Genomic DNA, 12,512 nt, shown 5'->3' on the forward strand with positions numbered 1-12,512 from the left:
TAAGAGGTTTTGCTAATAGAAAATGAGATCGACTTTAGCGCATCAAAGTATATGATACATAGTAGAAATGTTTCTGTTTTTAAAACACTGAAAATTGAATTCAAACCAAGTAGATGATCTATAAGGCATGGGAATATCTAACATAGCTTCTTTTAAATTCTTCTGATTTAGGAAATTAACAAATGAGCCTTCAAAAATGCGAGGTTTACAATGAGAGGCATTTTAATTCAAACTTTACTGTATGGATCCTTGACATTTGGGATCTGGACAGCTCTGTTGTGTGTATTTATTAACCACAATCATGTGAGCAACTTGGAGAAGAAAACCCAGGAGCCTGCCTCAATTTGGTCCCTTGAAAAAAAATTTCATCGGCAAGATACTCATGGCTCAGAGGAAATTCCAAGACCATATGTGAGATTTGAAAGTCCTGATGAAGAAGAAACCAAACCACAGAAATCCTTTTTCAAATGGAGTAAGTATTTTGATTTTCTCCATTAGCCATTTTAAGGGGAAGTATTTTTACTACATGCAAATTTTAGGGAAGGCACAAGCGGGGGAGAAGGGCAGAGGGAGAGACAGAGAATCTTAAGTAGCCTCCACGCTCAGCATGGAACCCGACACAGGGCGTCATCCTACAACCCTGGGATCATGACCTGAGCTGAAATCAAGAGTCGGACACTCAACGGAATGAGTCACCCAGGCGCCCTGCAATATTATACATTTTTAATGTATTTGTAGATACTCTGCAATGAATTGCAATGCTGAGGTAAACATGGATTACAAGGCTTCATGTGGACATATTTTGTTTCTCTTATGTCAACACCTAGGTTTGGGACAGATGGGATTTAGGTAGATATATGCTTAACTTTAAAAAAAATGACGAAGTGTTTTCCAAGGTAGGTGTGCCATTTAATATGAGAATCCCTTTGCTCCAGATCTTCGCCAACATTTGACACGGTCAGCTTTTTAGGTGTTAGGTATTCGAATGGGTAAGCAATGGTATCGTTGTGATCTTAATTTGCATTTCCCTGAGGACTAATAATTTTGAGCACCTTTTCATGTGCTTAATGACCACCCATATATCATCTTTTGTAAAATGTCTCTTCCCGTCTTTTGTCCATTTTTAAATTGGGATGTTTGTCTTCTGATTTTTAAGACTTAAAAAAAATTTTTTTTAATGTTTTTATTTTATTTTGAGAGAGAGACTGACTGAGCCACCCAGGTGCCTCGATTTTTAAGACTTTTTATTTATTTATTTATTTATTTATTTATTAAAAAAAATTTTTTTTAACGTTTATTTATTTTGAGACAGAGAGAGACAGAGCATGAACGGGGGAGGGTCAGAGAGAGAGGGAGACACAGAATCTGAAACAGGCTCCAGGTTCTGAGCTGTCAGCACAGAGCCCGACGCGGGGCTCAAACTCACGGACCGCGAGATTATGACCTGAGCCAAAGTCGGCCGCTTAACCGACTGAGCCACCCAGGCGCCCCTTTTAAGACTTTTTAAAATGTATTTTGGATTTGAGGCCTTTGATATGTGAGTTGCAAATAGTACAAGTCTGTGCCATGTCTTTTTATTCTCTTTTTTTTATTGACAAAAAGCACTGTATTAGTTTTAGAGTAGAGCATAATGATTTGATACGTATATATATTGCAAAATAATCACCACAATGATTTTTGTTAACAGCCATCACACACACAGTTAAAATCTTTTTTCTTGTGATGAGATCTGTCTTGGCAACTTCCAAATATACAATATAGCATTGTTAACCATAGTCACTATGCTGTACTTTTTAAATTCTCTTTTCAGTGGTGTCATTCAAGGAGGACAATTTTATTTTATCCTTTTACTTTCTATTTTTCCTTATTTGGCTTTATTTATTTATTTTATATTATATTTATTCTGCTTTACTTATTGATTTCACTTATTTTTATTTATTTGTTTATTTACTTATTTACTTATTTATTTTTGAGGGAGAGAATCTTTTTTTTTTTTTTAATTTTTTTTTTTCAACGTTTATTTTTATTTTTGGGACAGAGAGAGACAGAGCATGAACGGGCGAGGGGCAGAGAGAGAGGGAGACACAGAATCGGAAACAGGCTCCAGGCTCTGAGCCATCAGCCCAGAGCCCGACGCGGGGCTCGAACTCACGGACCGCGAGATCGTGACCTGGCTAAAGTCGGACGCTTAACCGACTGCGCCACCCAGGCGCCCCTGAGGGAGAGAATCTTAAGCAGCCAGTATGGAGCCCTACTCAGGGCTCGATCCCACAACCCTGGGATCATGACCTGAGCTGAAATCAACAATGAGATGCTATGGGGCGCCTGGGTGGCTTGGTCGTTTGGGCGTCCAACTTCGGCTCAGGTCATGATCTCACGGTCCGGTCTGTGAGTTCCAGCCCCGCGTCGGGCTCTGTGCTGACAGCTCAGAGCCTGGAGCCTGCTTCGGATTCTGTGCGTCCCTCTCTCTCTGCCCCTTCCCCACTCACGCTCTGTCTCTCTCTATCAAAAAATTAATAAACGTTAAAAAAAATATTTAAAAAAATCATCTGCTTAACCAACTGAGCCATCCAGGTGCCTCCAAGAAGAACAATTTTAAATTTTGATGTTCAGTCCGTCCCATTTTCTTGTACGGTTCATGTTTTTTATGTTTTATCAAAGTAACCTTCGCCTACCTCAAGTTCTCAGATTCCCTTCTGTGTTTTCTTATAGAAAGTTCAGGTTTTACTTTATATTTTACATCAGGGCCATGATGTGAGGTAAGGATCAATGTTCATTTCCCCTAGGTGGATATCCATTTCGTCCAGCAGCACTTGTTGAAAAAGCTCCCTGTTTCCATCTTGCCATCTCTGTCAAAAATCAGTTGACTGTTTTTGTTGGGTGTCTTTCTGAACTCTATTCTCATTCTTTTCAAAAATTGTTTCGGGGTGCCTGGGTGGCTCAGCTGGTTAAGTGGCTGACGCGATTTCGGTTCAGGTCACGATCTCACAGTTTGCAAATTCGAGTCCCACGTTGGGTTCTGCACTGACAGTTGGGAGCCTGCTTGGGATTCTCTCTCTCCCTCTCACTCTGCCCCTCCCCAATGCGCTCTCTCTCTCTCTCTCTCAGAATAAATAAATAAACTTGAAAAAACTGTTTTGGTTATTCTAGATCTTTTGCTTGTTCATATAGGTTTTAGAAACATATTGTCAACGTCTACAAAAAAGCCTGCTGGGTTTTGTGTTTTTTTTTGTTTGTTTTGTCTCCAGAGAGAGAAAGCAGGGGAGGGGCAGAAAGAGAAGGAGAGAGGGAGAATCCCAAGCAGGCTCCACTTTTGAAATGTTGAATTTTCATTTTCGTTCAGTTCTGTATATTTTTATATTCCCTTTGAGACTTTCTCTTTGGATTATTTGGAAATGGGTTTTTAAATTGCCAACTCATGAAATAATTCTCTAGCGTCTACTACCGATATCCAGTTTGGTTCATTTATAGTCTGAAAATATACTCTATGATTTCAATTCTTTTAGGGTTTTTTTTTTTTTTTTGAGGTTTGTTTCAGGATCCAGGATATGGTCCGTCTCTGGTGGCTCCTCCATGCACACTTGAAAAAAATGCGTATTTGCTCTTTTCGGGTACGGTGTTCTTTACGTCCACATCAGTTAGATCTTGTTGGGTGATTGTATTGTTCAGTTCTTCTGTGTCCTCGCTGAGTTTTTGGCTAGTAGTTCTGTCAGTTGCTAAGGGTGGGGGTTGAAGACCCCAACTGTATTTATGGGTTTGTCAGTTTCTACTTTAACTCTATCAGCTTTTGCTTCGTGTGTTTTGAGGCTCTTTTTTGACGTGATTGTATTTGGAATCATTATGTCTTGCTGGTGCACTGAGCTTTTTATCATGAGGTAATGTCTCTCTTTGTCTCTAGTAATTTTCTCTGGTCTATTTTATCTAATATTAATAGATCCACTCCTGCTTTTCTTTTTTAGGTAGGCTCCATGGCCAAAGTGGGGCTTAAACTCATGACCCCGAGATCAAGAGTCATAGGCTCTACCCACTGAGCCAGCCAGGAGCTGCTTTTTTGATTAATATTTGCAAATATATCCTTTTCTATCCTTTTACTATCAATCGACCTATGTTTCATTGAAGTAAGGTGCTTGTAGATAGCGTATTATTGGAACATTTTTTAAATCCAGTCTGTAAATCTAGGCTTTTAATTGGTATATTTAGATCATTTGTATATAAGACAGTTATTGATGTCAGAGTTTCTTAGCCAGTTTGTTTTTCATTTGTTCCCTCTGTTTCTCCATCTTCTGTTTCCCTTTTCTTTCCTCTCTGTGAGTTACTTGAACATTTTTTCAAAATTCCGTTTTGATTTATTTTATACTGTTTTTTTTTTTCAACAGATTGCTTTGTACGGTTTCGCTCGGGGTTGCTGTAGGTATTATGCAATCCACCTGTAACTTAACAGTCTCCTTGAATTGATGTTTTTCCGCTTCAAGTAAAGCGTAAGCAGTCCCTTAGCCCTCCTCAATTAAAAAATTTACTTGTCTTCAGTATTGAGCGCCACATTACCTGGTGTTATAATTGTCGTTTCATATACCAAATAGGATTTAAGAAACTCATGATAGGGGTGCCTCCATAGCTCAGTCGGTTAAGCGTCTGACTCCTGACTCAGCTCAAGTCATGATCTCATGGTTTCTAAGTTCCAGCCCCACATCAGGCTTTGCATGGACAGGGCGGAGCTTGCTTGGGATTCTCTCTCTTCCCTTCTTTCTCTGTCCCTCCCCCACTCGGTCTTGCTCTCTCAAATAAATAAACATTAAAAAAATGAAAAAAAGAAACTCATGAAAAGGACAGCCCATTATTTTGTCCCTATTTTTATCCATTTTGATGTTCTTTTTTCTTATCTGAAGTTCCACACTTCTGTTATCATTTCCTTTTTGTTTAGAGAACTTTCTTTTGCTGTTCTTTAAGGGCAGGTTACAAATTCTTAGTTTTTCTTCACTTAGGAGTATCTTTAATTTCTCACAATTCCCAAAGGATATTTTTGAGGGGTATAGAATTTGCTATTGACAGTTCTTTTCTTGCAGCATTCAGAAATGTTCTGTCACTTCCTTCCCTCCTCCACGATTTCAAAATTTTTTTATACGTGTATTTATTTTTGAAGGAGAGAGAGACAGTGTGAGTGGGGGAGGGGCAGAGAGAGAGAGAGAGAGAGAGAGAGAGAGAGAGAGACACAGAATCTGAAGCAGGCTCCAGGTTGTCAGCACAGAGCCCAATGCGGGGCTAGAACTCACAAACTGTGAGATCATGACCTGAACCAAAGTCGGACACTCAACCGACTGAGCCACCCAGGCTCTCTGTATTTATAAGCTTGGGTTGGGGATGTTTGGTTGGTTGTTTGTTTTTTAAATCGCCTCCTCCGCGATTTCAAACGAGAAATCCACGGCCATTCAGATTGATCCTCTGTGAGTCCTACTTCTCTTCTCTCTGGCCGCTTTCAAAAGTTTTCCTTTGCCTTCAGCTTTCAGAAATTTAGTTATGATGTGTCCCGACATGCATTTCTTTGGTTTATCCTGTTGGGGTTTTGTTCAGTCTCCTGAGTCTATAGATGTCCAACTTTCACCAAATTTGGGGAGTTTCCAGCCTTATTTCCAGAGTACTTTTTCAGTCCTACTCTGACTCCTCCCCTCCCAGGGCTCCGATAACACAAGGATCAGCTCTTTTCGTCGTCAGCGTGCAGGTTCCTGAAACTCTCTGCATTTTTTTCCTGTCTGCTTTCTCTGTTGTTCGGATTCGGTGGATTTCACTGATCAGCCATCATCGCTCTACTATTAAGCCGGTCCAGTGAGGTTTTTTTATTTAGACCATTGTGTTTTTTAGTTCTATATCTTCCATTTTTTAAAACATAGTTTGTGGGGGCGCCTGGGTGGCGCAGTCGGTTAAGCGTCCGACTTCAGCCAGGTCACGATCTCGCGGTCCGGGAGTTCGAGCCCCGCGTCGGGCTCTGGGCTGATGGCTCAGAGCCTGGAGCCTGTTTCCGATTCTGTGTCTCCCTCTCTCTCTGCCCCTCGCCCGTTCATGCTCTGTCTCTCTCTGTCCCAAAAATAAATAAAAAACGTTGAAAAATAAATTTTAAATATAGCTTGTGTTTCTTTGCTGAGATTTTCCCTTTTCCATTTGTTTCCAAGCATTCTTCTGATGACTGCTTTAGCATGAGAAGTCAGATCATTCTGACCTCTGATTCATCTCTGTATTGTCTTTTCATTCAATTTGAGATCCCCGGTTCTTGGCGTGAGAAAGGGTTTTCGATTGTATTCTGGGCCTTTGGGATATTATGCAACACCGGGTCCCAATTAAGCTTCTTTATCAGGGTCCATCCCCTGCAGCACAAGGGTGGGCCAGGTGGGAGGTATTCTCAGTTTCCCCACTGGGTCTGCTGACACCCTTCCGGCAGCCAGGGATCACCCTGGGGGAGGGGAGGAGTTCAGCTCCCGCTTTGGTAAAATGAGGCACAGACGGGCGTGAAGTTGTTGTCTCTGGGTTAGCTCCCCAGTGGGCCTCTCGGACAGCCAGTTAGGAGACAGGAGAAGCAGAGTCAGTGTCCAGCTTTGCATAACCTGCTTCTCTTATTGCCACCGGGTGGGGTAGAGGGTTAGCTCTCCACTGGGCCCTGCTAACGTGAGGGGCAGGGGCTATGTGGAATGGGGACGAGTCCCACCTTGCGTCCCCTCCAGAAGCCTCGTCGCTGCCGGCTGGGCTTGGAGGCTCAGCATTGCTATTGCCACGGCGCTATCTGGGGGAGAATGAGAGTGCCACCTGCTTCCCCCAGGCCGGCGCCCCGCCCAGGCTGCCTGCACCCCCCAGGTAATCAGAGCCCTGCTGCTTCTGCCGTGAAGGGGGATAGAAGGGTGGGTTCTGCTCAGTCCCACCCACACCACTGCCCTTTACTCCCTTGGGTGTGCTGGAAGGCCTCCTCCCTACCCCGGGGGGGTGGTGTGGTTCTCCCACTTCTGCTTGACTTGACTAGATTAGGTTCGGCCAAAGGATTTCTTGGTTTGCCCCCCCCCCCCCAGCCCTGTGGCTGGAGGGAACAGACTTATCTGGGAGGCTTTTTGGCCTGTGCCATTGGTGGTTCTACTGGGAGGCTTCTACAGACCTCTGTCTGGGAGATACGGGAGGCAGCGAGGAAATTAGGAGCTCCCATGTCCTTCCTCCAGTCCTGAGGCATCTGCCTCCTTATTCCCCCTTTTCTGAGCCCCCCTATGCTCATCTATTGTGTTACGTTCAGGATTTCTCAGGTGCAGGAAAGAGGGCTTAGGGGAAATGGGGTTACTGCATCCTGAAGAGAATCCCTTTTGTATATAATATAGCCTTTTATATCGGTTTTGGAAAGCACTCCGTAGGCATTGGAAAAGAAAGTTCATTCTTCAAAACCAAAGCAACATTCAAATCCACTAAGGAAATAGTGCTAATGACATTTATCAAGTTCTTTCTAACTTTTTCTCTGACTTAGAGTTGTTCTTAAAATATTCCATTACTACTTGTGGCAGTATATATTGATATCTCTAATGATTTTAACGTATTTTGCTGTAGCATTATTTGGTGTCTGCAAGCTCATTATTATTTGGTCTTTATTATGACTTATTGTGAGTATAAAATGACTTTCTGGATGTTGCTTCCGATGAATTCTGTACTTTTTTAATGATATTTTGACTCCTGCCTTCTTAGACCCTTCTTTTAACCATTCTAGTTCATTCTGTTTATCTCTTGTGATTACATTTTATTTCTTCATTGACATCTGAGAGTTTTTCTCTCTTAAGAGGAAATTTACTCCAACTTCGTTTTGTGTTAGGACTGGTAATTTGTGGGTGGCCTCTGGCATCTTGTTATTTTTTTAGTTTTTCCATTTATTTATTTATTTTTTGAGAGACATGGAGAGAGCACAAGTTGGGGACGGGCAAAAGAGGAGGAGACACAGAATCCGAAGCAGGCTCCAGGCTCCGAGCTGTCAGCACAGAGCCCGACGCGGGGCTCGAACTCAAACCATGAGATCATAACCTGAGCTGAAGTCGGATGCTTAACCAACTGAGCCACCCAGGCGCCCCTGGCATCTTGCTATTAAAAAATGGCCAGTGGCATTTTTTTATTCTCTGCAATGGAATGTGGGGGGGGGGAGGGGTTTGAGCCCCCTTCCGGAAATCCCTCAGTTACAATCTCAGGACCGTTGTGAATCATGATGGGACCAAGGAGGCTGAACACTTCCTTCCCTAGAGGGACTGAGTGACCAAAGACTGGCTTGTTGTTCATACTTTTCTAAGGAATCTGCTCTGATTTTAACCTTGTCATCGGGGGGGTAGTTAGGTTCCAGGAAAATGACTCTGACTCATTATAAAAGGAGTGAATTCAGGATAGAGTTGTTCTCATGGTCCTTGATCAAAGCGACATTAGTAAACTTGTTACTTACGTGACTCTCATTACCCTTTCTTGCAGGTAAGGATTTTAACTATTCAAGCTCAGAATTTGTTGATGGATTTTTAAAATATGGATTTAACACCATTCTCAGTAAAAGCTTGGGCAGTGAGAGAGAAGTGCCAGATACCAGAAATAAAAAGTATGTTTCTCCTAATTTTTTATTGAGGTATAGTTGAAAAATAAGATTATATTCGTTTCAAGTGTGCAACATAATGATTTGATATTTACATATATTGCAAAATAGTCACCACAATAAGGCTAGTTAACATTGACCACCATACATACCTACCAAAAATATTTGCATGTGTGATGAGGAATTTTAAGATCTATTCTCTCTGCTACTTTCAAATATGCAGCATAGTATTATTAACTATAGTTACCATATAGACATTATATCCCCACGATGCATTTATTTTATTTTATTTTATTAAAAAAATCTGTTTTTTAAACGTTTATTTATTTTTGAGACAGAGAGAGACAGAGCATGAACGGGGAGGGGCAGAGAGAGAGGGAGACACAGAATCGGAAGCAGGCTTCAGGCTCTGAGCCATCAGCCCAGAGCCCGACGCGGGGCTCGAACTCATGGACTGCGAGATCGTGACCTGAGCTGAAGTCGGACGCTTAACCAACAGAACCACCCAGGCGCCCCACAATGCATTTATTTTATAATGGAGCTTTGTTTTGTCCATCCCCTTCCTCTGGCAACAACCAGTTTGCTCTCTGTATTTATAAGCTTGGGTTGGGGATGTTTGGTTGGTTGTTTGTTTTTTAAATTCCACATATAAGTGAGATCATATGGTATTTATCTCTCTCTGACTTATTTCATTTAGTGTAATGCCCTCAGGGTCCATCCATGTTCTTGCAAATGACAAGATTCCATTCTTTTTTTATGTTGAATAACATTCCATTGTGTATGTGACACTGCATTCTTGATCCATTCATCCACTGATGGACGGTTAGGTTGTTTCTGTGTCTTAGCTATTGTAAATAATGCTGCAGTGAACTTGGGGTGCGTATGTCTTTATGAGTTAGCGCTTTCATTTTCTCCAGGTAAATACCTGCCAGTGAAATTGTTGGATCATATGTTAGCTTTCTTTTGAATTTTTTGAGGAACTTCCTTGCTGTTTTCCATTTTGGCCGCACCAATTTCCATTCCCACCAACAGTGCATAAGGCTGTTCTCCACATCCTCTTCAACACTTGTTATTTCTTGTCTTTTTGATAATAGCCATTCTGACAGGTGCAAGATGATATCTCGTTGTGGTTTTGATTTGCATTTCCTGATTATTAGTGACATTGAGTACTTTTTCATGTACCTGTTGGCCATCGTATGCCTTTGGAAAAATAGCTATTCAGATTTTCTGCCCATTTTAAAAAAAAAATTTGTTATTGATTATTTATTCTTTGAGAGACAGACAGAGGAACAGTGTGTGAGCAGGGGAGGGACAGAGGGAGGGAGACACAGAATCCGAAGCAGGCTACAGGCTCTGAGCCGTCAGCACAGAGCCCGATGCAGGGCTCCAACTAACGAATGGTGAGATCATGACCTCAGCCGAAGTCAGTCACTCAACCAACTGAGCCACCCAGGCACCCCAGATTTCCTGCCCATTTTTTAATTGAATTGTTTGTTTGGTATCGAGTTTTACGAATTCTTTGTATATTTTAGATGTTAATCCCTTATCGCGTGTATGATTTTCTCCCATTCAGTACAGGTTTATACTTTTGTTGTCTTTGTTTTTGGAGCCAGATCCAAAACATCATCCCCAAGATTGATGTCAAGAAACTTAAGGGGCGCCTGGGTGGCGCAGTCGGTTAAGCGTCCGACTTCAGCCAGGTCACGATCTCGCGGTCCGTGAGTTCGAGCCCCGCGTCGGGCTCTGGGCTGATGGCTCGGAGCCTGGAGCCTGTTTCTGATTCTGTGTCTCCCTCTCTCTCTGCCCCTCCCCCGTTCATGCTCTGTCTCTCTCTGTCCCAAAAATAAATTTAAAAAGTTGAAAAAAAAAAAAAAAAAAAGAAACTTACTACTACCTCTGTCTCCTTCTAGGACCTTTATGGTTTTGGGTCTTACCTTCAAGTCTTTCATCTATTTCAAGTTAATTTCTGTGTATGGTGTTAAGAGAGTGGTCCAGTTTCATTCTTTTGCATGTGGCTAGCAACATTGAAAAGACTGTCCTTTCCCCATTGTGTATTCTTGGCTTTTTTCTTAATTGATTAATCATAAATGGATGATTTTATTTTCTTTCTGAGCACTCTACTCTGTTCCATTGATCCATGAGTCTCTTTTTATGCCAATGCCAAACTGTTTTCATTACTACAGCTTTGCAACAGAGTTTGAAGTCCGAGCATGTGATGCCTCCAGCTGTGTTCTTGTTTCTCCAAATTGCTTTGCCTCTTCAGCGTCTTCTGTAGTTTATGTGAATTTGAGGATTCTTTGTTTTATTTCTATGAAAAAGGCCATTGGAATTGTGATATGGATTGCATTGAATCTGTAGATTTCTTTGGTAGTAAGGACATCTTCATGGTGTCAAATTCTTTTTTTTTTTTAATTTTTTTAATGTTTACTTATTTCTGAGAGACAGAAAGAGACAGAGCACAGTGGGGGAGGGACACAGAGAGAGGGAGACACAGAATCCAAAGCAGGCTCCAGGCTCTGAGCTGTCAGCACAGAGCCTGACGTGGGGCTTAACCTCACGAACTGTGAGATCGTGACCTGAGCCGAAGTCGGATGCTTAACCGACTGAGCCACCCAGACCCCCCATCAGTGTCAAATTCTTTTAACCCCTGAGTGCAAAACACCCTTCCACTTATTTGTGTCTTCTTTAATTTCTTTTATTAATGTCTTCTAGCTTTCAGTGTACAAGTCAAAACGAACATGTTTTAAGTTTTTAAATAAACAGTTACTAACCAGATTTTAATTTTGGCATATTAGCAGTCTTGTAATATAGGTTCCTATTTTTGGGACTTGGAGTAGATAGTTTCAAAATTCTGGAGTTGAGAATACCTTCCTCATTTGCACCAAGTGTATCCTAGGTATTTATAAGAATTGCATCTCCCCCAAGATATTTTTACTAAATTACCAATGAGGACATTTAGACAAAGGGATATTTCTTTTTCTTTCTTTTTAATTTTTTAATGTTTACTTATTTACTTTGACAGAGAGAGAGCAGGGGAGGGGCAGAGAGAGAGGGAGAGAGAGAGAATCCCAAGCAGATGCTACATCGTCAGCCCAGAGCCCAATGCGGGGCTCGATCTCACAAACCACGAGGTCATGACCTGAGCTGAAATCAAGAGTCAGACGCTCAACCGACCGAGCCACCCAGGCCCCCTAGAGAGAGACATTGTCCAAAGAGAGAAGTGAACTTGGAAGTTTTCATATTCAGAATATTAACTTCTTTGACAGGAAATTCGGTTTTCAGCCATTCTTGTACTAATCTTGTTATTTCACTAAATGGGATTTCCATTTCAGCTTTGCCTTAAAGTTCGTATGATTATTTTCACTAGCTATTGAAGTATTTGATACAGATCTTTGAAGAGACCATTTTTATGTTGCTTGGTCTTCTGATGTAATTTTTGTCTTTGCACTTTTCAGTTTGGAAATAATTTCAGACCTACAAAATGGTTGAAAAAAATCTCTCAAAGAATTCCTGTATAGCCTTTTCTTAGATTCCCCAAATGTTAATATCTTCTACAGACACAATTGAAATATTTACAGCTGCCCCACTAGTGTCCTTTTTCTGGAAAGGTCTAACCCAGGATGACTTGCGGCATTCCCATGCCCTCGGTTTTCTTTCATCTGAAACTGTTCCCAAGTCTTTATCTTTCATGACTATAACACTTTTTAAGAGAGCTAACCAGTTTTTTTCTGGAATGTTCCTCAGTTGGAGTTTGATGTTTCCTTGTGATCAAATCCTGGTCATGCTTTTTGGTAGGAATCCCATAGAAGTGATGTTATGTCCTCCTCGAGCATCATGTTAGGAGGCACTTGATGTCCATTTGTCCCATTACTAACGAGGTGACTGGGGGTGAAGATACTTTTGATCACTTGACCAAAACAGAAGGTGTCGG

The 12,512-nt window shown here is 41.6% G+C and overlaps 1 protein-coding gene across 1 annotated transcript in view; it reads left to right on the top strand.

Annotated features, from left to right (window-relative positions):
• The first annotated feature begins 210 nt into the window (after positions 1-210).
• Positions 211-12,512, top strand: part of GALNTL5 (polypeptide N-acetylgalactosaminyltransferase like 5) — a 52,363-nt gene continuing 40,061 nt past the window's right edge. Inside the window, 2 exon segments of the mRNA XM_030295946.1 lie at positions 211-472; positions 8,467-8,587. Of these exon segments, the coding sequence (XP_030151806.1) occupies positions 211-472; positions 8,467-8,587 (383 nt within the window).

Source organism: Lynx canadensis, chromosome A2 (genome assembly GCF_007474595.2).
Source record: "Lynx canadensis isolate LIC74 chromosome A2, mLynCan4.pri.v2, whole genome shotgun sequence".
NCBI classification, from domain to species: Eukaryota; Metazoa; Chordata; class Mammalia; order Carnivora; family Felidae; genus Lynx; species Lynx canadensis.